At 42.4% G+C, this 24,831-nt stretch overlaps 1 protein-coding gene across 1 annotated transcript in view; it reads left to right on the plus strand.

The window, feature by feature from the left end:
* The first annotated feature begins 12,621 nt into the window (after positions 1–12,621).
* Positions 12,622–24,831, plus strand: part of PTEN (phosphatase and tensin homolog) — a 61,771-nt gene continuing 49,561 nt past the window's right edge. The window contains exon 1 of the mRNA XM_060768775.2: positions 12,622–13,290. Within this exon, the coding sequence (XP_060624758.1) occupies positions 13,212–13,290 (79 nt within the window). The 5' untranslated portion in view covers positions 12,622–13,211. The remainder of the gene's footprint in view (positions 13,291–24,831) is intronic.

Raw genomic sequence — 24,831 nt, forward strand, 5'->3', positions numbered from 1 at the left:
TTTGAACACTGATGGAGTTTAGGGAAAACAGACCCTGACATGCAGTAGTTAGAGTTACTTGGAGTTATAGTTCACCTGCCATCAAAGAGCATTCTGAACACCAAGCCTCACTGTTCCTTCTGCCCTACACTCCTCTCGCCACTTTTCGAGGCTTCCATCAGCGGCGGAGGCCTCAAAAGGGGTGAGAAGAGGGTGGCCCTGGGGCCCGGCCGCTATTCCAGGGAGTCAGAGGGGGGGGGGCAAAGGAGGCAACGTCGAAACCCCTCTGAAATGGCCAGGCAACCCCTCGGGGGGTCGCAACCCCCAGGTTGAGAACCACTGTCCTAAAACATTGGTACTTGGTACTTTAAAGATGATTTCTTCCCATAGGTTTCTTTTCCTATATGAACTCTAGGGGTAGAACTGGTTCTATTAAGATGCCTACCAAAACGAGTATATTGAATCCCCCTTTCTCCCCCAGGGACTTGTTGGGATGTAGTTTTTAGGCAGATTTCTGTTATTTTGCATACTTATATTAAAACATTTGTGACTGCACTGATGTTCTGATTCCTGTATTCTATATTACAATCTTCTGTTGACCATGTCTGTTTTTTAAAGGAAGAGAATAAAGATTTCCCAGAAAAATAATGGATAGAAGGACTGAAGTAAACATTTTATCTTATCCAACTAGTAACGGAAACCAATTGTGTTATTGAGATATATTTGAATTTTTTTACAAAAAAAAACTTTGATGTGAACCTGTAAATGGTTGGTTATGCAGCCTGAAACTGGCCAACTAATTTCCATTTAATTTGGTTTATTATGTAATTTCACACACTCTTTTATCTCTTTTGTTGACATTCCCTAAGGTGACTCATCTTGTCGTGTTCTTTAAAGTGGGTGGGAGAAATGGAGGGAGAGCTGTTACCAAACCAAACAAAAAACAGGCTTAGAGGAATCTATTTCATTCCACTTGAGAAGCGAACAGTTCATTATAAAGCTCATATATCTTTATTATTCCTGGACATTCTGCTTTTACGGGACTTTCAATTTGCACTGTGCTTTGCAAACATAGATTAAGATGTGTTCTTTGCCCCAAGAGCTTGCTATATAAATAGCCCCTGTTAAAGGTGACCTGTAAGAAGAAAAGCCTGCGTTGTTACCATTTTGCCCCTAGCAAAGTTGATGTACAAAGCAACTGTTTGTATTAAGTTGTTGTGCTGTGTCTCTGATTTAGGCTGGATCTACACTGCCCTATATTCCAGGATCTGATCCCAGATTTTCTGCTTTGAGCAGGATTATGTGAATCTACACTGCACGATAATCTGGAATCAGATCCAGGGATATAAGGCAGTGTAGAAGGGGCCTTAATATTTGCTCCATCATTTCATGCTTCTGCAGGGAAGATGTGGCAAAAGTTGAGTCACTGGGGTCCTTTCCACACAGCTGTATAAAATCCCCATTGAATTGAATTATATGGCAGTGTGGACACAGATAATCCAGTTCAAAGTAGATACTGTGGATTATCTGTCTTGATATTCTGGGTTATGTTTCTTTATTTACAGTCACCGCAGGGGACTCAGGGCAGATTACAATGTACACATGCATGGCAAACATTCAATTCCATAGACATACAACATATATAGACAGACACACAGAGGCTGTTTAACTTTCCAGCTTTTTCATGAAGGTATTCTGGTTACCAGGGGAGCTGTCACTTCACTGTCCATTTGTGACACTGATGAAGTACTTCCTCATTCTTTGCATGCTTGCTGGAGATTTTTATGGCGTCGTAAATTAGCCTCCCTGCATAAGTGGTACCTAAATTTCCTACTTGACAGATGCAACTGTCTTTCAGGCTGCAAAGGTCAACAGCAAGCTACACAAATTGGTCGGAAGCTCACTCCGACCCGGGCTGGCTTCAAACTCATGACCTTTCGGTCAGTAGTGATCTTAATGCAGTTGACTCCCAGCCAGCTGCGCCACAGACTCGGTGCAGTCCCAGGTTATATGGCTGTGTGGAAGGGCCTTGGGTGACTCTGTAGCTGAAGAAGATGGCTTCCCAGGCCACTTAATTGCAGGTCCTTGCTTAATATGCTGAATTTGGCAAAGGTAAAACAAAACAAAGCTCAGGACAACTAAGTTAGCAGTGAAAAGGCAACGTGCCAAGCACCTGCTCTTAATCTTTGGAGAAATCCAGCTTCCTCCTATTGTAAGCCTTGTGTGCGATCATTAGAAAAGCACTAATGACGTTTCCCCGTCAACGTAGAATCCATCTTCCTCTGAAACCAATGGGTTTAACAGGATTGGACTGCATTCTTCTTCTTTTGGTTGGCCGATGTCATTTGGATGTGTGGATGATGTCTCAGATCCGCCTGTCTACACTGTGATGTCAACAAAAAGTGTTGCTGCAAAGAAAATTGTACTGCCCTAAATAGGGGTTTCCCCCATTTCTGAAATGTTTGTGAACAGAAACCTGCAGACAGCAGCAGCTCTGGCCTTTGGACAGAACTTGTCATTTTGAGTGTTTTCATCACTTCATCACTTCACTCCATCTGTTGTTTCTGGCGTTATATATGTATTTATGTAACTTCTATCCTGCATCTTTCCACATAAATGTGTATTCTCAGGGCAGCTAACATAAGTACCAAGAAAAAAATAATGGTTAGCCACTGCTCTTTCAATAATCTTTTCCCTTGCACAATCAAAGGCGTGCACCAGATGTGTCCCTGGAGTCCCCTCGATAGGAAATAACCTTGAAAATGCAAAAGGCTTTCTAATTAAAAGCAGGTACAAATGGGTTGAATGAATACACAATTGCATAATAGTCACAAGAAACTTTGGGAAGTAGAGGATATAGGAGAACAATTGAAACTAATACTAAAAAAAATACTAAAAAGGGGTAGCCAAGTTGCCTTACAACCACCAAATAAGCCAATTAATGTTTGAGGCCATAAAAACGGTTTCTAAAAAGTAGGTGTCCCTATACATCATTTTTGTATGATTTCTAAACCCTGCTCCAGTATTTCTACTTATTTTTCAATCTATTTGTATCTTCTATATATATAAAAATGCTCTGTGCATAATGAGTTCCTTAAAAACAAAAGAACCAATGAAGGAAATCACACCAAATTTGGCAACAAAACGTCTCACAACACAAGCAGTGACCATCACTCAAAATTATGATTTTGTCATTTGGTAGTTGTAGTTGCTGGGATTTATAGTTCACCTACAAACAAACAGCATTCTGAACTCCATCAACCATTGAATTGAACCAAACATGGCACACAGAACTCCCATGACCAACAGAAAATACTGGAAGGGTTTGGTGGGCATTGACCTTGAGTTTGGGAGTTGTAGTTCACCTACAGCCAGAGAGCATTGTGGACTCAAACAATGATGGATCTGGACCAAACTTGGCACAAATACTCAATATACCCAAATATAAACACAGATGAAGTTTGGGGGAAATAGACCTTGACATTTGGGAGTTGTAGTTACTGGGATTCATAGTTCACCTACAATCAGGGAGCATTCTGAACCCCACCAACAACAGAATTGGGGCAAACTTTCCACACAGAACCCCCATGACCAACAGAAAATACTGTGTTTTCTGATGGCCTTTGGTGACCCTTCTGACACCACCCTGGTGATCCCCCCCCCCGGGGTCTTGACTTCCCAGGTTGAGAAATGCTGCCTTAAGGCCATCCAGTCCAACTCCCTTCACCTGGTCAAGAAAACATAATCAAAGCCCTCCTGGCAAAGGGCCATCCAGCCATTCACACACACACACACACATCTATATGACAGATGCAGTATCAAAGATTTGAAAGGGACCCCTAAAGAAGGACAGTGATATGTTGCATGTTCCAGAGCAGGAAAACCAGACAATCTCCACATCAACACTGGCAAAGAAACAGCAAGAAATACTGTTTACTCACAAAAAGACATTAAATATATTAGAAACCAACACTTTCTCATTACTTTATTTTCCACCAGACTGGGCCACAGCAACGTGTGGCAGGGGACAGCTAGTATCTTCTATATCTTTGCTGAACTCTCAAGGGCCTAACCTCATCGAGTACCCATCCCCAAGTAAAACTTAATTTCTATTTTGAGATTTTCTTTTCCTATTGGGGATTACAGCCTCACTATACATGAATTAGTTTTAGGGGACGGGTAATGTTCCCATTGGAAATATTTGGGCCTCTCTTCTCATGTATCTTGAAGTTGCCTCTCCAACCCAGGAATTTCATAGGAATTTCTTAGGCGAAGAATACTCAGAGATGGTTTGCTTTTGCTTTCCTTTGCAATATAGCATACAGCACCTAATTTTACCTGGAGATCTTCCTTCCAAATACTGACCCTGCTTAGCTTCCAAAATCAAATGTACTCTTGGTGTGAATTTTTAAAAAGCAGCTATGGGTACTAATGACACATTAAAGTCCAGTTTGATTTGTCCCATCAAGCAACATGTGACACTGTCTATACCTGCATGCATAATAAAAGTGAAAAATGTGTGTTTATGTATGTGGCAGGGGTGTCCACTTATACAGGCACCCTCCCGCCACCACAAAAGGCTATAGTGTTCCCTTGCTATTTCACGGTTTGCTTATTGTGGACTTGCTGTTTTGTGGGTTTTTCTTCCTTTCGTAAGAGCTTGAAGACCTGGTGGTTTCAACAAGCCTTTGAAAATGGACAGTTCTAACTCAGCCCTATACATTGTCGAATACAGCCTTATTCTTCCTACCAATTACCCAGATCATTTCCTCTAGTCGGCCTTGGAATGAACAGCCAAAGACCTGTACCTAATATTATTGTTGCCTGGGTTGTTGTAGTTTTTTTTGGGCTATATGGCCATGGTCTAGAGGCATTCTCTCCTGACGTTTCGCCTGCATCTATGGCAAGCATCCTCAGAGGTAGTGAGGTCTGTTGGAACTAGGAAAAGGAGTGTATATATCTGTGGAATGACCAGGGTGAGACAAAGGACTCTTGTCTGCTGGAGCTAGGTGTGAATGCTTCAACTGACTATCTTGATTAGCATATAATGGCCAGACAGTGCCTAGAGCAAACTTTTGTTGAGAGGTGATTAGATGTCCTTGTTTGTTTCCTCTTTACTGTTGTGCTGTTGTAATTTTAGAGTTTTTAAATACTGGTAGCCAGATTTTGTTCATTTTCATGGTTTCCTCCTTTCTGTTGAAACTGTCCACATGCTTGTGTATTTCAATGGCTTCTCTGTGTAGCCTGACTTGGTGGTTGTGAGAGTGGTCCAGCATTTTTGTGTTCTCAAATAAAATGCTGTGTCCAGGTTGGTTCATCAGGTGCTCTGCTATGGCTGACTTCTCTGGTTGAAGTAGTTTGCAGTGCCTTTCATGTTCCTTGATTCGTGTTTGGGCAATGCTGCGTTTGGTGGCCCCTATGTAGACTTGTCCACAGCTGCATGGTATACAGTAGACTCCTGCAGAAGTGAGAGGATCCCTCTTGTCCTTTGCTGAACGTAGCATTTGTTGGATTTTCTTGGTGGGTCTGTAGATAGTTTGTATGTTGTGTTTCCTCATCAGCTTCCCTATGCGGTCAGTGGTTCCCTTGTTGCCTGCCATAGCATTGCATTTAATTCCCGGGCCCCCTAGAATTTTTGGGCTTGCACAAATCTTGGCCCGGCCTTTTAATTTTTTTTAAAATATATGTGTGTTATGTGTGTTTAATATATGTGTGTTATAGCAACAATTTTTATGCATATTTTGATTTGTTAATCTTATGGTTATGTTGTTTTTACTTTGGATGTTCTGTGATTTTTACCTGGGAACCACTCTGAGTTCCCTCGGGGAGATAGAGCGGTATATAAATAAATTATTATTATTATTATTATTATTATTATTATTATTATTATTATTACCAAATGAGAGACTCCCTTCTAGGCACACAGAAAACTGGGCGACTTGGAAGGCACTGAACAGACTGCGCTCTGGCACCACGAGATGCAGAGCCAATCTTAAGAAATGGGACTACAAAGTGGAATCCACGACATGCGAGTGTGGAAAAGAGCAAACTACAGACCACCTGCTGCAATGCAACCTGAGCCCTGCCACATGCACAATGGAGGGCCTTCTTGCGGCAACACCAGAGGCACTCCAAGTGGCCAGATACTGGTCAAAGGACATTTAATCAACTACCAAGCTTGCAAACTTTGTGTTTTGTCTGTTTGTTTGCTTTGTTAAAAATGTAATACAAAATGTCTGGTTGCTCCTGCCACGATAAATAAAATAAATAAATAGGTCAAAATGCGTTGTTCGTTTTATGGAACAGAAGAACCAAGAAACCTGCTTGAAAAATAAAATACAGCCATCATAAATCACCTAAAAACCGATTTCTTCTTTCTCTTGTGTGCATTCTAGCAAGATATCTCAAGATCCTGTAAGAGTTACAGCAGATTTTCAAAACTACAGGCTTTCCCAATTGCGTAGGCTGTGCATGTTAAAAATCTGGGAAAAAAAAAAAACCTGAAAAGATCCAGATCTAGGTTAAGATTTTTCAAATTAATTTATGTAGACCTCCCACAAGGAATCAGTGTTGAAAAGGCTGGGCAAGCAGAGGGTGCTGGTTAGCTGCCTTAATCTTGCAGCCCCAGCCTGCGTCTTTTTGAAGTGCCAAGCCCTGGAGGGCAGCCCCAAGGCTTGTACCAGGAGTTGGGTGGGGACTTGGGAGGCGTGGGCCTTGTGTGTGTGTCATGTGTGTGTGTGCCTGCACTGTTGCAACCGAGGTTTCCTCTTCTGAGGCAATAGGTGGCGTAGCTGCCTCGGCATCCGCTTCTTGCCAACCTTGCAGAGAAATGTGGCTGCTGGTTGCTTGGCTTGTGAAGCGGCCGCTTGGGGGCTCCCAGGCCACTCGTTGCTGCTTTCCTGGGGCAGAGCTTGCCACCTTTTTCCTCTTTATATCTCTCGCTTTTCTTCAGCTTGGAGCCTACATCTGGCCGGGAAGACTCTGTGAACAATTGAGGAATGACATCACTAAAGCCACAGCAGGAATCACAATCAGCACTTTTTCACCCCTGTGAGGTTTACAGGTTGCTAAGCCTAGGAGAGAAAGAGGAGGGAGCTCCTAGGCTTCTATCCTGAGTAACTGGCATGGTGCAATCTGTGCAGCCTTGGATGCCCGAGATGGTTCAATCTCCATGCCATGCAGCCACAGGTGCCAAGCAGTCATGCAATCCCGATGCTATGCAGTCTTGGGTGCCAAAGGGTTGTGCAATCACCATGCTGGATGCCAACAGATTGGTCAAACTCCAAGCTGTCTTGGGTGCAGGGGTCACGTCATCTCTATGCCCTGCATCCCTTGATGTTAAGGGGTTGTACAATCCCAGCACCACCCCAGGTGCCAGGGGTTGTGTGAACTCCATTTTCTGCATCTCTGGGTATCAAGGGGCCATTCAGTCACTATGCCATGCATCCTGGATGCGAGGTATTGTGCAGTCTCCATGCTGTGTAGCCACGGATGCCAACGGGTCATTTAATAAATAATAATAACAATAAAATCTTATTTATACCCTGCCACCATCTCCCCAAGGGACTCGGAGCGGCTTACATGAGGCTAAGCCCAAAGAACACATCAATAAAACAGGAAAGCAATAAACAAAACTATACAATGCAATACAAATTAATACAAATCACATATAACAATACTCGGAGGACCATCATACTCGGACAGATGCCAACAGGTCATTTAATAAATAATGATAATAATAATAACAATAATAATAATAATAATAATAATACTTTATTTATACCCCGCCACCATCTTCCCAAGGGACTCGGAGCGGCTTACATGAGGCCAAGCACAAAGAACACATCAATAAAACAAGAAAGCAATAAACAAAACAATACAATTCAATACAAATTAATAAAAATCACTTATAACAATAACACACAAGGATTTAAAAACCTATGGCCAGGCCAAATGTAATAGTTTAAATTTAAAAAAATAAACGCTGGGCATGAACAAGGTAGGATATATCTGGTAGGAGGGTTTTAAAGAAGCGAGGGGCGCAGTCCAACACAATCCAATAGTTAAAGTGCATTCTGAGGACATTTTGCTGGGAAATATTTCTTTATTCCAGGAAGGCACACTGGAACAGCCACGTTTTCAGGCTCCTCCTAAAGACTGCCAATGTTGGGGCATGCCTGATATCCTTTGGAAGTGAGTCCCAGAGTCAGGGGGCCACTACTGAGAAGGCCCTCTCCCTCGTCCCCACCAATCACGCCTGCGATTGAAGAGATTGTGTGGGCTCGTACACAGAAATGCAGTCATGCAGGTAGGCGGGTCCCAAACCGTTCAGGGCTTTGTAGGTAAGAACCTGCACCTTGAATTGGGACCGGAAGATGAACGGCAGCCAATGGAGCTCCTTAAACGGGGGTTGACCGCTCCCTGTAAGTCGCACCAGTTAGTAACCTGGCTGCCGCCCGTTGTATCAATTGGAATTTCCGGGCCATTTTCAAGGGCAGCCCCACGTAAAGTGCATTACAGTAATCCAATCTGGAGGCAACTAAGGCATGTACCACGCTATACTATGCAGCCATGGGTGCCAAGGGGCAGTGCAGTCCCCATGCTGTATGCAAGGAATTGGGCAAACTTCATGCAGTCTTGGGCGCAGGGGTTGCACCATCTCTGTGTCCTGCATCCCTGGATGTCAAGAGGTTGTGCAATTCCAGCACCAACCCAAGTGCCAAGAGGTGTGTGATCTCCATGTCCTGCATCTCTGGGTGCCAAGGGGCCATTTAGTCCCCATGCCAATCATTCCTGGATGCCAGAGGTTGTACAATCACCATGTCTTTCATCCCTGGGTGCCAAGGGTTCATTTAATCCCCATACTATGCAGTTCTGGGTGAGAAGGGCCATGGAATCCTAATGCTATGTTTTCTTACGTGCCGGGTGATGTGCAATCCCCACCCACAAGGTATCCAGGGTCATGCTTTGCATCTCTGGACACTAAGGCATTGTGCAATCCTGATAGAATCACAGGTGCCAGGGGCCATGTAATCTGCATGCTCTGTATCCCTGGGTGCCAAGGGTTGTGCAATTCCAGGACCATCCCAGGTACCAGGGTTTGTGTAAACTTCATACCACGCATCCCTGGGGGGCTAAGGGATCAACCCCTATCCCATGCAACCTTGGGTACCAAAGGGTGGTATAATCCCCATACTGTGCAGCCCTAGGTCCCAGAGTTATGTCATTTCCATGCCACCCTGGGAGCTAGGGGTGGTGCAATCTCCATAGTATTCAGCCCTAGTAGGTACCATTGGGTTGTGCAATCTTCAGGCCACCCTGGGTACCAAGGGGCGCAACAATCCTCATGCTATGTACCCTTGGGGTCATCTCTCTTTTTAAATGTTTTTTTAAATTTAGTACAAACTAGTAGAACATAACCATTTTTTCTCGTGAGGAAGTTTAGAAGATAATATAGGTGACTTAAATAGTATATATATTTTTAACAATTTAACAAAAAGTAGATTAAAAATTCTATATTTAATAGCTCTTGTCCCCTACATGTATCCATCTCTTTTCCACTATTTCCCTTATTTTCCTCTGGGAACAGTCCTGCATTTCCTTTATCATTTATTCTATTCAGACAGCACAGTGTGACAAAGACAAGGACAGACAGACTGAAGGATAGCTTTTATCCTAGACCTGTGGCTATATTGAACTCAGTGGTTTTGCACCGATGTAGCATTGAAGGCTGTGTGGAGGTGGTGTGTTGTTTTGTGGTGCGTACAGGGGAAGGCATGTCATTTTGTTGTGCAATAGCGCAATGACAAATAAAGCTAGTCTATTCTGTAATCTCCATGCCATGCCATCCTAGTTACCAAGTCTCCACAATGCGTTGTAGGTTTTTCGGGCTATATGGCCATGTTCTAGAAGCATTCTCTCCTGACGTTTCGCCTGCATCTATGGTAGGCATCCTCACAGGTTGTGGATGACATCACAACCTCTGAGGATGCTTGCTAGAAATGCAGGCGAAACGTCAGGAGAGAATGCTTCTAGAACATGGCCATATAGCCCGTAAAACCTACAACAACCCAGTGATTCTGGCCGTGAAAGCCTTCGACAATACAATCTCCACAATCCTCATGCTATGTATCCATGGGGCTGTGCAATCCCCATGATGTGCATCCTTTGAGTGCCACATCCTGGAACAACAACAACAACACTTTATTTATATATCGCTCTATCTCCCCAAGGGGACTCAGAACGGTTTCCAAGTAACATAATCAATACATACAAGAAAAAAAGGCATAAACATAAAATTAACAAAACAGTATAAGCATTAAAACCACAATAGCACATATATTTAAAATAATCATGTCTGATCAAGGCAGTTTAAAAGGCCAGGCCAGGCTAATGTGATTTAGTCTATGGCTGTACATGTCTATGGCTATACATTTCCAGGGCCTAACAGAAGAGAGTGACCTGGGTAATTGGCAGAAGAAGATATGGCCAATTTCAACAGTATCTGGGGCAGAGCAAGAACTAGTCATTCTCAAAGGTTTGTTTAAACCACCAGGTCTTCAGGCTCTTACGAAAAGAGGGGAGTGATGGGGCCTGTCTTATTTCCCCAGGAAGGGTGTTCCAGAGGTGAGGGGCCACCACCGAGAAGGCCCTCTCTCTCGTCCCCACCAACTGTGCTTGTGACGGTGGTGGGAGCGAATGGAGGGCCTCCCCCGGAAGATCTTAAAGTTTGCGCCGGCTCATATGCAATCACAAAGACCCAACAGGAAGCAGTTCTGATTCTTGGTTGTTGTAGTTTTTTCTGGCTATATGGCCATGTTCTAGAAGCATTCTCTCCTGACGTTTCGCCTGCATCTATGGCAAGCATCCTCAGAGGTTGTGAGGTATGAGAGCATGGGCAAAGATTTATTTATTTATTTATTTATTTGGGGTGCTTCTACCCCTTCTCAACCCCCTAGGGCAGTAGTTCTCAACGTGGGGTCCCCAGATGTTTTTGGCCTTCAACTCCCAGAAATCCTAACAGCTGGTAAACTGGCTGGGATTTCTGGGAGTTGTAGGCCAAAAACATCTGGGGACCCCAGGTTGAGAACCATTGCTCTAGGGGGAACTCAGGGCGGCTTACAAAAGGCACAATTCGATGCCCAACAATTCACAAAATAAATATACAAAATTACAATATAGCGTCAACAGTTATAACTAGTTAAAACAATCAAGACGGTACAATAGCAGCAATAAAATCATCTTGTGGTCAATGTTCGCCAATTCATAAATCGGTAATCCATCTAACATCGTCATTGTCCTTTCCTACTCTGGTCATCATTGTCTTTGTCCATCTGCCAGCTTACCCAAAAGCCTGGTCCCACATATAGATTTTTAGCTTCCTTCTGAAAGAGAGGAGGGATGTTGATGACCTAATCTCCCTGGGGAGTGCATTCCATAGGCGAGGGGCCACCACCGAGAAGGCCCTGTCCCTCGTCCCCACCAGTCTCACTTGTGATAATGGTAGGGCCTAGAGCAGGGCCTCCCCAGAGATTCTCTTTGCCCACTGGTGCAAGGTCTCAACCCCAGACTGGACAGCCTAACCAGGGATTGCAACCAGGACAACAAAAGCCAATGTGAAAGGGTGGCTGCTAGGCCAATGCATCAATAAGCCTTGCAAGGAGGCTCTTGGGGACCAAAGGCACCTCCTGCTGCAAAAAAAAAGGGCCATTGCAAGGGGTGTACAATAGAAAAGGCTGTGATACTGATGCAAGCCCTCCCTTGGAAAGAAGTGGGGCAGAAGCAGCCTCAGCTCAGGAGGCGGAGGAGCGGGAAGTGCCCCCTCCCTTTCCTCTGCTTTACACCCGTCACGTGACTCCGGGGGGAATTAGCCCGTCATTGGGATGAGGCAATCGCCTGTGGGATATCCTTCCGCCGCTTCCGAACGTGTCCCTCTCTCTCTCTCTACGCCTGCGCTCCTCTTCTTCTTTTCCAGTCTAGGAGCAATCGCCCTTCTCGGCTTGAATCTGCTTTTGATGAAGGAAGGAAGAACGGAAAGAAAGGAACGGAAAGAAAGGAAGGAAAAGTCGGAGGAAGAGATTTGGAGGCGGTGATGTGGCGGCGGACTCCTTTTTCCTCCAGCGGCGGAGGGAGCTCACCAAGAGCGGAGTGATGCGTTCCCGCTGACTTTTTTTCCCCCTCCTCCTCCCCCTCCCCTCTCTCTTTCGGCGCTGTTCCTTTTTCTCCCTCCCCCTCCCCTCCTTTTCTCCCCCCCTCCCTTTGCTTCCTTTTTCCCTCTCGCTCTGCCTCTCTTTCGGAAGCTGCAGCCATGATGGTTGGCTGGCGCAAGCGAGGCTGCAAGTGAGCCTTGAAGGAGAAGAAAGTCAGGAAAAGGAAGAAAGGAAAAGAAGAAGAAGAAAAAAAAGGGGGGTGTCAGCGATTGAAGGAACAGCCGCTCTCTTGGAGACAAGGAGGGAGGGGGGAGGGAGGAGGGAGGAGGAGGAGGAGAGAAAAAAATCGGCTCGGCTCTTCTACGCGTGCGCGGCAGAAGGCAAAGAAGAAGGAAGGAAAGGGAAGGAAAGGAAGGCGACCCAACCGCCGCGCAGAGGAATGAGGCGAGGAGGCCGCCTTCCCCTCAGGACCTGAGAGGGCTATTTTATTGATTTTTTAATTCTGTTTCTCGGGCCCGCCCGCCTCCTTTTTCGTCCTTTTTTGTTTTTGCGTTTCCCGCTTTCGGAAAGCAAGGGAAGGAGCAACCTGCCTGCCCGCCCGCTCGGGCGGGTGGGGAAAAGCGGGCGAAGCTGCTGCCGTCGCCGGTCCTCCTGGAGCCCCGCCGCCGCTCGAGCCCGCGGGAGAGAGGAGGAGGAGGGAGCCTCGGCGGCGGCGGCGGCGGCTCCTCCTCAGTCTCCTCGGCCTCCTCCTCGCCTCAGGAAGCGACGCTCTCGCCGCCGCTGGGCCAGGCCGCGTCCGGGCCTTCGCCTGAAGAAGAAGAAGGAGGAGGAGGAGAAGCAGCAGCAGCCGCCTTACCGTCATCGTCTCCACCTTCTTCTTCGAGCCGCTCCGTGAGCAGCAGCAGCAGTCGCCGCCGCCGCCGTCCTCCTCACCGTTGGCGGGCCGAAGCGGGAGGGGGCCAGCCTCCCCCTCCTCCGCCTCCTCTGCCTCTTCCTCCTCCGCCGAGGCTCCGCGCCCTCTGCGCCCTGCAGCCGCCGCCGTGCTTGTCCGCCCTGTTCCTCAGCGGCTCCCGGCTCCCAGACATGACCGCCATCATCAAAGAGATCGTCAGCAGGAACAAAAGGAGATACCAGGAGGATGGCTTCGATCTAGACCTGACCTGTATCCCTCCCGTGGGTCGCCTTCGCTTGGATTGCGCCTTCGCCTCCTTTAGGGCCCTTCCACACAGCTGCCTTGAATTGGATTGCAGGGCAGTGTGGGCTCAGAGAATCCGGTTCAGATCCCCCTTCCATACAGCTGAGCAAAATCCCACATTTTCTGCTTTGAGATGGGATATATGGAAATGTGGATTCAGCTAACACAGGGCCCTTCCACACAGCCCTATATCCCAGAACATCAAGGCAGAAAATCCCACATTTTCTGCATTGAACTGAAATATATGGCTGTGTGGACTCAGCCCAGCTCAAAGCAGATATTGTGGGATTTTCTGCCTTGATATTCTGGAATATAGGGCTGTGTGGAAGAGCTCTGAGTATACTCAGATAATTTGGGATTTTCTGCCTTTATATTCAGGGATACAGAGCTGTGTGGAAGGGCCCTCAGTTAGAGTTATGGCAGTGTGGACTTGGACAACCCAGGGCCCTTCCACACAGCCCTATATCCCAGAACATCAAGGCAGAAAATCCCACATTATCTGAGTGTGGACTCAGGGCTCTTCCACACAGCTGAATAAAATCCTACATTTTCTGCTTTGAACTGGAATATATGGCTGTGTGGACTCAGCCCAGTTCAAAGCAGATATTGTGGGATTTTCTGCCTTGATATTCGGGGATATAGAGCTGTGTGGAAGGGCCCTGGATTAGGGTTATGACAGTGTGAACTCGGACAACCCAGATCCCTTCCACACAGCCCTATATCCCAGAACATCAAGGCAGAAAATCCCACATTATCTGAGTGGACTCAGGGCCCTTCCACACAACTGAATAAAATCCCACATTTTCTGCATTGAACTGGAATATATGGCTGTGTGGAGTCAGATTGGCCAGTTCAAAGCAGATATTGTGGGATTTTCTGCCTTGATATTCTGGAATATAGGACTGTGTGGAAGAACTGAGTACACTCAGTTATTTGGGATTTTCTGCCTTGATATTCTGGAATATAGGGCTGCGTGGAAGAGCTCTGAGTACACTCACATAATTTGGGATTTTCTGCCTTGATATTCGGGGATATAGAGCTGTGTGGAAGTGCCCTGGGTTAGGCTTATGGCAGTGTGGACTCCGACAACCCAGGGCCCTTCCACACAGCCCTATATCCCAGAACATCAAGGCAGAAAATCCCACATTATCTGAGTGTGGACTCGGGGCCATTCCACAGAGCTGAATAAAATCCCACATTTTCTTCATTGAACTGGAATATATTGCTGTGTGGACTCCGATAGCCCAGTTCAAAGCAGATATTGTGAGATTTTCTGCCTTGATATTCTGGAATATAGGACTGTGGAAGAACTCTGCGTACACTCTGATAATGTGGGATTTTCTGCCTTGATATTCTGGAATATAGAGCTGTGTGAAAGGGGCCTGGGTTAGGGTTATGGCAGTGTGGACTCATACAACCCAGGGCCCTTCCACACAGCCCTATATCCCAGAATATCAAGGCAGAAAATCCCACAATATCTGAGTGTAGACTCAGGGTCCTTCCGCACAGCTGTCTTGAATTGGATTATATGGCAGTGTGGGCTCAGATAACCCAGTTCAAAGCAGATATCGTGGAATTTCCTGCCTTGATATTTGGGGATATAGAGCTGTGTGGATGGGCCCTGGGTTAGGGTTATGGCAGTGTGGACTCAGATAACCCAGGGTCCTTCCACACAGCCCTATATCTCAGAATATCTGAGTGTGGACTCAGGCCTTTCCACACAGCTGAATAAAATCCCACATTACCTGCTATGAACTGGATTATATGGCAGTGTGGTCTCGAGAATCCAGTTCAGAGCAGATATTGTGGGCCCCTTCCATACAGCTGGACAAAATCCCACATTTTCTGCTTTGAGGTGGGATATATGGAAATGTGGTCTCAGCTAACCCAGGGGCCTTCCACACAGTCCTGTATCCCAGAACATCAAGGCAGAAAATCCCACATTATCTCAGTGTGGACTCGGGACCTTTCCACACAGCTGAATAAAATCCCATATTTTCTGCATTGAAATGGAATATATGGCTGTGTTGACTCAGATAACCCAGTTCAAAGCTGATATTGTGGGACTTTCTGCCTTGATATTCTGGGATATAGGGCTGTGTGGAAAGGCTCCCAGAATATCAAGACAGAATAATCCACAGTATTGGCTTTGATAATGTGGGATTTTATTCAGCTCTGTGGAAGGGCCCTGGATTATTTGAGTCCACACTGCCATATAATTGCAGTTCAATATGGATTTTATACAGTTGTGTGGAAGGGGCCCTTGTGAAACTTCACCTTCCTGAGGGAGGAGGGGCTGTTGGAAAAGTGCTGTCAAACTGTATATTGATGCAGAGAGGTCAAGGGCTCTCCCACACAGCCCTATATTCATACAACTCACGGCCCTTCCACACAGGTCTATATCCCAGAATATCAAGGCAGAAAATCCCACATTATCTGATTCTGGGCTCAGATAACCTAGTTCAAAGCAGATATTGTGGGATTTTCTGCTGTAACATTTGGGGATATAGGGCTCTGTGGAAGGGCTCCCAGAATATCAAGGCAGAATAATCTACAGTATTGGCTTTGATATATGGCACTGTGAACTCAAGATAACCCAGTTCAAAGCATATATTGTGGGATTTTCTGCCTTGAGAGTCTGGGTTATATGGCTGTCTGGAAGCGCCTTGAGTCCACGCTGCCATATAATCCAATTCATTGTGGATTTTATACAGCTATGTGGAAGGAGCCAAGGTATCTTTAGGCCCCTTCTACACAGCTGTATAAAATCTACATTGTACTGGTTTATATGGCAATATGGGCTCAGGCCCCTTCCACACAGCTGAGAAACATCCCACATCTGCTTTGAACTGGATTATATGCCATTGTGAATTCAGATAACCTAGTTCAAAGCAAGACTTTGTGGGATTTTCTGCCTTGTTATTCTGGGTTAAATGGCTGTGTGGAAGGGTCCTCAGATATTCCAGTTCAAAACCGATATTGTGGATTATCTACTTTGATATTCTGCATTATATGGTTGTCTAGAAAATCCCACATTATCTGAGTGTGTTCTCAGATAACCCAGTTCAAAGCAGATATTGTGAGATTTTCTGCCTTGATATTCTGGGATATAGAGCTGTGTGGAGGGGCCCCTAGTCTCTCTATCAGTATGCAGTTTGACACCGCTTTTTCAACCCCCCCCCCCCCCCAAATCCTCGTGGGAAGGTGAAATTTCACAAGGGCCCCATACAAATAGCTGTATAAATTCTATATTGAACTGCATAATATGACAGTATGGGCTCCGATATTCTATTGCAAAACTGATATTGTGGATTATCTGATTTGATATTCTGGGTTATGGGACTGTGTGGAAGGGCCCTTGGTCTCTCTGCATCAGTATGTATTTTGACACCGCTTTTCCAATCTCCTCCCTCCTGGGAAGGTGAATTTTCACAAGGGCCCCTGCCACACTGCTGTATAAAATCCACATTGAACTGGATTATATGGCAGTGTGGGTTCAAATCCCGGGCCCTTATAACCCAGAATATCAAGGCAGAAAATCCCACAATATCTTCTTTGAAAAGGGGCTCCTTTTGCACAGCTGAATAAAATCCCACATTTTCTTCTTTGAACTGAAATATATGGTAGTGTGGGATCAGATAACCCAGTTCAAAGCAGATATTGTGGGATTTTACACCTTGATATTCTGGGATATAGAGCGGTGTGGAAGGACCCTGGGTTATCTGAGCCCACATTGCCATATATTTCAGTTCAAAGCAGAAAATGTGGGATTTTATTCAGCTGTGTGGAAGGGCCCCCAGTTCAAAGCCGATGCTGTGGATTATTCTGCCTTGATACTCTGGGTTATATGGCTCTGAGGAAGGGCCCAAGGTCTTCTCTGGCGCCTTACTACAAATCAGAGCATTTCTTGGCAAGGGTTGCATCTTCACTGTGGAAGGAGGGCGGTGTAACACCGCTTTAACTGTGATGGCTTGTTGGGAGTTTTTTTTTTTTACTTACTGCATTTTTACCCTACCCTATTTCAACCCCGAAGGGGACACAGAGCAGCTCAGAAGGGGACTCAGAGCTGCTGTTCTACAGTTTCTTTTGCTTTCCAAATATACCTCGCTGAACTACACCATCTGAGATCCTATACCGTCGAGCCAGGGCAGAGTGCATCTACCCTGCAGAATGAGTGCAGTTTGACATCAGAACTCATGGGAGGCATCATTCCACACAGCCATATAACCCAGAATATTAAGGCCGATAATCCACAAAATCTGCTTTGAACTGGATTTTCTAAGGCCCCTTCCGCACAGATGTATAGAAACCCCGTTGAACTTGAATATCAAAGCAGATATTGTGGATTATCTGCCTTGATAAATCTGGCTGTGTGCAAGGGCCCTTCGCCTTCTCTGCCAAAGTGTGCAAACGGTGACTCCTCTGAGTGCACAGACTTGACCCACAGCGATTTTAGTAGTGTCACACTGCGCTCCTTCTGCAATATAGATGTACCCTACACTCATCCTCAACCTAAAGGCCCCTGCTACTTTGGTTCCCTTTCCCAGCCCCATGTTTCTTGCTGAAAAGCAGCAGTGATTTTCTCCCTCTTCCGATTTGCAGAAGCGAGAGACTCTGGCAGGCTGAGGCCTAGGCCTGGCACAGGGAAGGTAGAAATGAAATGCCAGTGTAAATCAGTTGTGCACGTACAGCTGTTGCATCAGAATCCTGCAGCTATTATCTAATATGTTTCTTTTCCGTAACTCTCAGATAATCTGCTGCGGCAGTATTTATGATGGCAATTGTAAGTGTGTGTGTGTGTAAGATTTTTATCGGTCACAGTGACAAAAGATCTAGGCGCACCACAATGCCTTTGTCTTCTGGAAAATGTTTCTTATTGTGGTATAGAAAAATGCACACTATAGGTCAGTTTGCATAGTCCTCATTTCCTGGCTGCAGATTGGGGGTGGGAAGATATGACCATGGGTATTGACTGTAGTAAGATTTGGCATTTTGTGCAATTGGATACCTCAGTAGTAAATTGATACTAAATAGTGTCATGTCGATCAGAGTATATTTTATAGGCAGCAAATGATTGCCAAGATGTTGCTGTTGATTTGGAATTAGACAATGAAGTGGTTGTTTTGCCATTCTTCTTTTGTGGATGTTCATGTTTTTCTGAAAAGATATACCTATTGACGTTCAAATAAGATTTTAAAATGTATTTTTTATTTCAGTAACTTTTTCCTGTTAAGTGGTAGAATCTGGAATTAACCATAATTCTTTTTTTATAAATTTAATGCTGGATGTGTAGCCAATTTTCACATGTGCATAGGTTCTTTGTGTCAGCTGATGTGGGAAATACTTAAAATACGTGTAGATGAAAGATTACGTATTTAAAAATCCATGTAGTACAGTATTTGATTTTTGGATGAATAATAACACCCCTAACAACTAGAACAGGAAATTGATCCTCCATGATATTTTAAAATCATATAGATATAACATTAATATGCCTTAAACTCTGTACTTAAAGATGCGTGGGGTTGGCTCTCTTGAATTATATCATTCCTCCATGGAAATTGGGTTTGTATAGTGTAGTATAGTAGTGATGTCACTGTCTTAAATAATACTTAGAACACATAGTTACTGCTAATTGAAAGCAAAAGACCTTTTGTCAGTTAACAGGTTAATAATTAGAATAAGTAATGAAATACGTGATTTCATAGGTATATTTTTGAAAATGCTAAGATTCTGTGAAAGAAGAATATCCTTTTGTTCTTGGTTTCAATTCTGGGAGATTCACCTGTTCAGAACTGCATGCAGAATAGCCTTATACCATTTGATGGCTTCTCCCATCTTTGACACTTAGGTTTAGCAACTGCGCCCCCCCCCCCCAATTAAGGTATTTTTTTTATAGCTACATAATATAACACCAATGCCCCCTTTTTGTTAACTGGTACACTTTCCTCCTTTAAAAGGGGAAGGGTTAACTTGTTAAAATTTTGAATTTAATTTACTGATTGATTTCCCACATTTGCACTACGGTTTTATGTTTTGACTCATTTGTATTCAGTGGACTGGGATGATAGAATATGGGAGATGACTTCACAAGTGAATAAAAGTGATAAAATTATTTTTGTAAGAATATTGATTATATGTTTGATAGGATTTTTGATATTTGATCGATAAGATTTTAGAAATATAATGAAAAGTAATGAAAATTACTTTTTTCCAGTTAGAATGTGTACGATTCGTCTGCATGGGTCATGAATTTGGACTTACTTCTGAGTAAACGTAGCTAGAATTGTGCTGCTAGATTAGGTAAACTAGTACAAATGAGTTGTTCAGCAATAGTTTGTTTTTAGATCTGATACTTAATATACAGTCATAATGTATTAATTGGCAAAATTGCTAAAGAGATGAAAGATTATTTAAATATTTTATTTATTGATCTTAATGAATTATATTTCTGGAATTAATTGCCTGGAGATTTTAACTGCTGTGATGTTGACATTTCCTCAGATGTAGCGTGGAAATACTTCACTTTTTGCCTTTTGGGAAAAATGCTTTCTACTTAAATTTCCTGGGACTGTGAGAACAAGACCTTATGTGATGTGCAAGGCAAGACCTTATGTGATATGAAAGGCAAATGGGGCAATAAAAATAGATAATTGGAGTCCTATCGTTTTACTGTGAAATTAAACACAGGAAACTTTATTCAGAAAAGTTGCTTTGAATTAAATTATTAGAAACCCAATTCAGTTGTTTTCAGTGGAACTTGATGAAAACCTAGAAATTATGTAAATCAATTTACCTTCAATGTCTTGAACTTTTGTTTCAAATTAAAGTCTTCATATAAACAATTTTATATTATGTAGTAAGTTCTGTATAGTATATGTATATTTTCTTTTCTGAAGTGAAGGGGGCATTGTTAGACCATGAAAGTAATATTTATTCTGCAGTTCAAATATCAGATTAAGACAAGATGTTTTCTTGGAAGTAAGCCTCTGCATGTAGTACGATTTCTTTCACAAAAAGCATGTTAAGATACATAACCTAGTATAAGGAGTAGTTTTAGTTTGTGAAGGTTGCATTTTCCCCTAGCAGTGTTATTACTTTGTGAGAAAAGTGTCTATGCATTAATATGCAAATGACAGTGCAATTGTATATTTTACCTCTAGATACAACTATCAGAAAGATTTTATTAAAATAATAGATTTTAAGGCAGTTGACAAAATATGCTTTTAATTATGCAGTTTTATTAATTAAGCTCCTGTATTGCTAAAATTATATTGGTTAATTCCCTTTTTTATGTGATCATAGTTTGATATATAAGGCAAAGTAAGCCATTGAATGTCTGATTCATAGTGAAATTAATTTATTTTACATTTCTGAATTGTAGTCTTCCAAGAGCTGTGAAATAGTGTCCCATTAAGTTGGAATTGATTGACTTCTGCACCTGAAATTTGCAGTTAAAATGTGTGTATTTGTAAGGTTATGCAAACTAAGCATAAAGTTAAAAATTAACAAGCCTTTCTTGTGTACACAGTTAAGTCATAACTCTCGGTATTCTTTTGGTCTATAGTGGTTAACAGTACAGGTATAGTATCCCTTATCCAAAATGCTTCACTACTGCAGCCACCTATGTGAATATATATATTTATTTTGTTGTGTTTTGGAATTTTAGATAAAGGATGCTCAACCTGTACCAACAGTAATGATATGGTCTGTGTTTTAATGATTGTATGTAAGTTACCAGTGACTGGAGTGTAAAACAATACAACTAATCAAGTCTTAGTATTTTTATGCATTTGTGACTGTACATATTTTGACAATACAAAGTGAGACTATTGGTCCACCTGGATAGCATTGCATGTTCTGGCTGATAGTAAGTCTCCCAAGGCCTCAATGACAAATCATTTTCAGCTGTGCGACAAAATATCTTTTTAAATTACAGATATAAAGTATTTAACTTTGAATTCCATGGGTGTACATGTGTTGTACTTTTGCTTGTACATCTTTAACCATTTTGCCTTCCATATCCACTACTTGAAAATAGGCACCTCTCTCCTAAAAATATTCCACCCACCCCTGATTTTGCCAATTTATGTTAGGGGTGTTATATTCGTACACCAATTTATATAATAAAATTTGAGCATCCCTGGATTTTGGTATCCACAAGCATTCCTGAAACTGAACCTCAGTGGATACCAAGAGTTCACTGTGTTGCATTTTAATTTTTGAAGTCTATTTGCAGCCACATGTGAGTAGGAATGCTAATAGAATTTCTGAGTGAAAATTGAAAGAATGTATTAATAAAAGCAAGCATTATTTTAGCTTTGGGTGGGACTCCTGTGACTCTCCAGGTGTGAAGGTCTCAGCATCATAGAGTTGGAAGAGACTACGAGGACCATGCAGTCTAATCCCATTCTGTCATGCAGGAGAACACAATCAAAGCACTGCTGATAGGTGCTCGCTTAGATTCTGTTTAAAATACCGCCAGAGAAGGAACTGCCACTACACTTTGGGGGAGCATATACCACTGCTCTTAGAAGGTTTCTCCTAATTTTTAGTTAGAATCTCTTTTCTTGCAATTTGAATCCATTGCTTTGTGTCCTAGTTTCTAGAGGAGCATAAAACAAGCCTGACTACTCGATGTGACATCATTTGAAATCATGACTGTCATGTCTCCTCCCAGCCTAAACATATCCAGCACCCTAAACCACTTCTTATAGGGCTTGGTGTCTAACCCTTTGATCATTTTGGTAGCCCAAAATGGAGTAAGTGCTATTCCTCTAGTTTTAAATGCAAGATATTTAGTTCAAAATATCACAATTTAAATATTTCTCGATTCTGTGCTTTATTTCTTTTAGAAGCTATGTTATCTAAATGCCCTTTCCAACCTAGGATAACAACTGTAGGACTCTAAGCCCCATTATGCCATAATTAGCTATAATGATTGCAAAATAGAAGGAGTTGTAGACTGGGAATTTCTGAAGATAGAGGCTAATACCATGATGTTAATATATTATTATATACAGTTCATATGTCAGCTGCTTTCATCTTACAGTAACTGACAAATTTTATTCCCACTCTCTTTGTGAAGAGGAGATGCAGCTATTGTTTAAGTAAATTTTTGGGATTCATAGTTCATGTCATTTATTTTTACATAAAGCAGCACAATAGAAATCAATTCTAAACTATGTGAATAAGTTTACTGTGTTTCAGATAACTGCAAATAGTTCAAGAAAGATAGTGTACACGTGAAGACAGAATTCCTCACACAATTCCTAAGAATTGAGGATTGAAAATGAATAAGATTTCAAAAATAGAAATGGTGGCATGAAGAAAGCAGAAGCATGCGTTAGTAATCCCACTACACAATTAAATATTGATTTAGCATTCTTGGAAGCTGCCTTGGAGAAGCAATGTCAACAAAGGCATGACAATGAAAGGCCACCGTGGGTCCCATATTGGGAGAAAGATAGGATATTTAATGAATGAAATTGAAAGCTTTAGGGTGTATTGCTTGTGCAGGGGAAAAAAGTATAATAATTATTTTTTGATGGTAATTTAAATTCCCAGTGTTGCCAAATTCTAATTTTAGTGGGTGGATTCCTTGTAACATTTGGGATATGACATTGGAAAGAGGAATCAAAGAAGGAGGAATCTGAAGATAATTGTTTGATTCCCTTCCTGCACCAACAGCTCTCCTCTGGATCTTGTTTTATTCTGCTAATGAGAGGAGTCTGTCCATTTGTTAGATGTACCTTGTAGTAAGATTTACATAGCATTGTATTTAATTATTCCCATCTGGAAATGGAAGGACATCCCTGCTACAATAGATTTTCCTTTTGGTCTTCAGCTCCTTGTGGACCCTTAACATTATTATGAACAGTGAGGAGAGTTGATTGATGTATATGGCAGTGAAAGTCCACTTGGACTACATAGGACACAGCCTCTCATTGGCTGTATTTTATGGCATAAACATGAAGAAAGCTTCCAGTCATAATGATTTCACCCAGGAAAGGACACTTTGTTTTTAATGTTACACAGTTTTAAAATGCAATGACAATTATTGCTTTGAGAAATTCATAAAATATTTCTACAATGATTTGAGTTGCACTTATTAAAGCCCACATCACACTGCTAAGTGCCGGCATTGTGCAATTATGCTAAATCCACTTAAAAGTCAGTAGCTCTTTCATATTAAAGTAGATGTCTTTTGGGGTGTTCTATTAAGAGACCTTCTTAGTTCTGTTTTGGCAATTGACATTTGGATTGGCTAGTAAGAATGTTTGTGAGCATACTCAACTATACTGATAGATCTTAAAATCCATTTATATCAAGTACTCAGTCATTATTGCATGATTGTCTATCTTCCATAATATTTTGCTACTTGATAATTTAAACATATTTTTGTTCCTGCTTCCAAAAGTCTTGGGATTCAGTGGTATAGATTCGGCTAAGAAGTATTGCATATGGCTATTAAAGGAGTTCATGAACAGCATTTGAAGCCACTTATTTGCACCTGCATGTCAGATATCTATTAGCTACATCATAATGGCTTTTGCGATTGTAATCTTTTCTGATAGAATAACTATAATCTCCTGCAGTAGAAAAAAGGCACTTGGAATTGTAGTAAATAAGACTTTTCCTTTTTTGGAATTTTTACTAGCATGTTGATAATAATTGCAATTTTTTTTGGACAATGCCATTTTAGCTATATAATGACCCCATATTTGGAAAATTGTGTATGGGTACATATATACTTATGTAGGTCTTGTTTCTTGAACCAGTGTTCATCACATTATAGTACACAAAAAAAGAATTTGTAATGTGATTTCTCAACTGGTTGATTTAGTTCTGTGATATCAAAATAGATGGGCTGTATTTGATGTGAGAGTTTTGGATAATACAATCCTCACATTGCAGAGGCACGGTAGACAAATTAAGCCATCACCCTAACAGTGTTTCCAGGCTATATAGTTTCTGGTTAAAAATAACACATCATTGGCAATGTCAAAGTTTGGCAACATCATCTACTTGCATCTGATCACATTTGCAAGGAAAACAAAGAGAATCCTCTTCTAAAGCTGATATTTATCTGAATTTTCCAGAAAGTTACTGAATGGCTTTCTTACAAGCTTGATTCTTACTAATGCAGATAAATGAAAACATAAGACCAATTCCTTTGATATTTAGTGGTTTGGACTCCAGTAATTTTATTTACAGTATTTCTTCATATCTTGTTTTTCTTCTGACAAGGGACTCTTAGCAGCTTACAAAAAGATGAAAACCAGGAGCAGCTGAAAACCTGATAATAAAGTTAAAAACTATTAATATAATAATATATTGTAATATAAGGATACCAATATTTAAATCTGTAGAACACAATTTAAATAATATTGTAAGAATAAAAATGGAGTGGACACATCCCAATAAAATATTTTTCCTCACAAGAATATTAATTGTTAAATGCCTGTTTTAGTTAAAAGGTCTACCTGTCAGTAGAAGGACAACAGA

This window comes from Anolis sagrei, chromosome 3 (genome assembly GCF_037176765.1).
Source record: "Anolis sagrei isolate rAnoSag1 chromosome 3, rAnoSag1.mat, whole genome shotgun sequence".
Lineage (NCBI taxonomy): Eukaryota > Metazoa > Chordata > Lepidosauria > Squamata > Dactyloidae > Anolis > Anolis sagrei.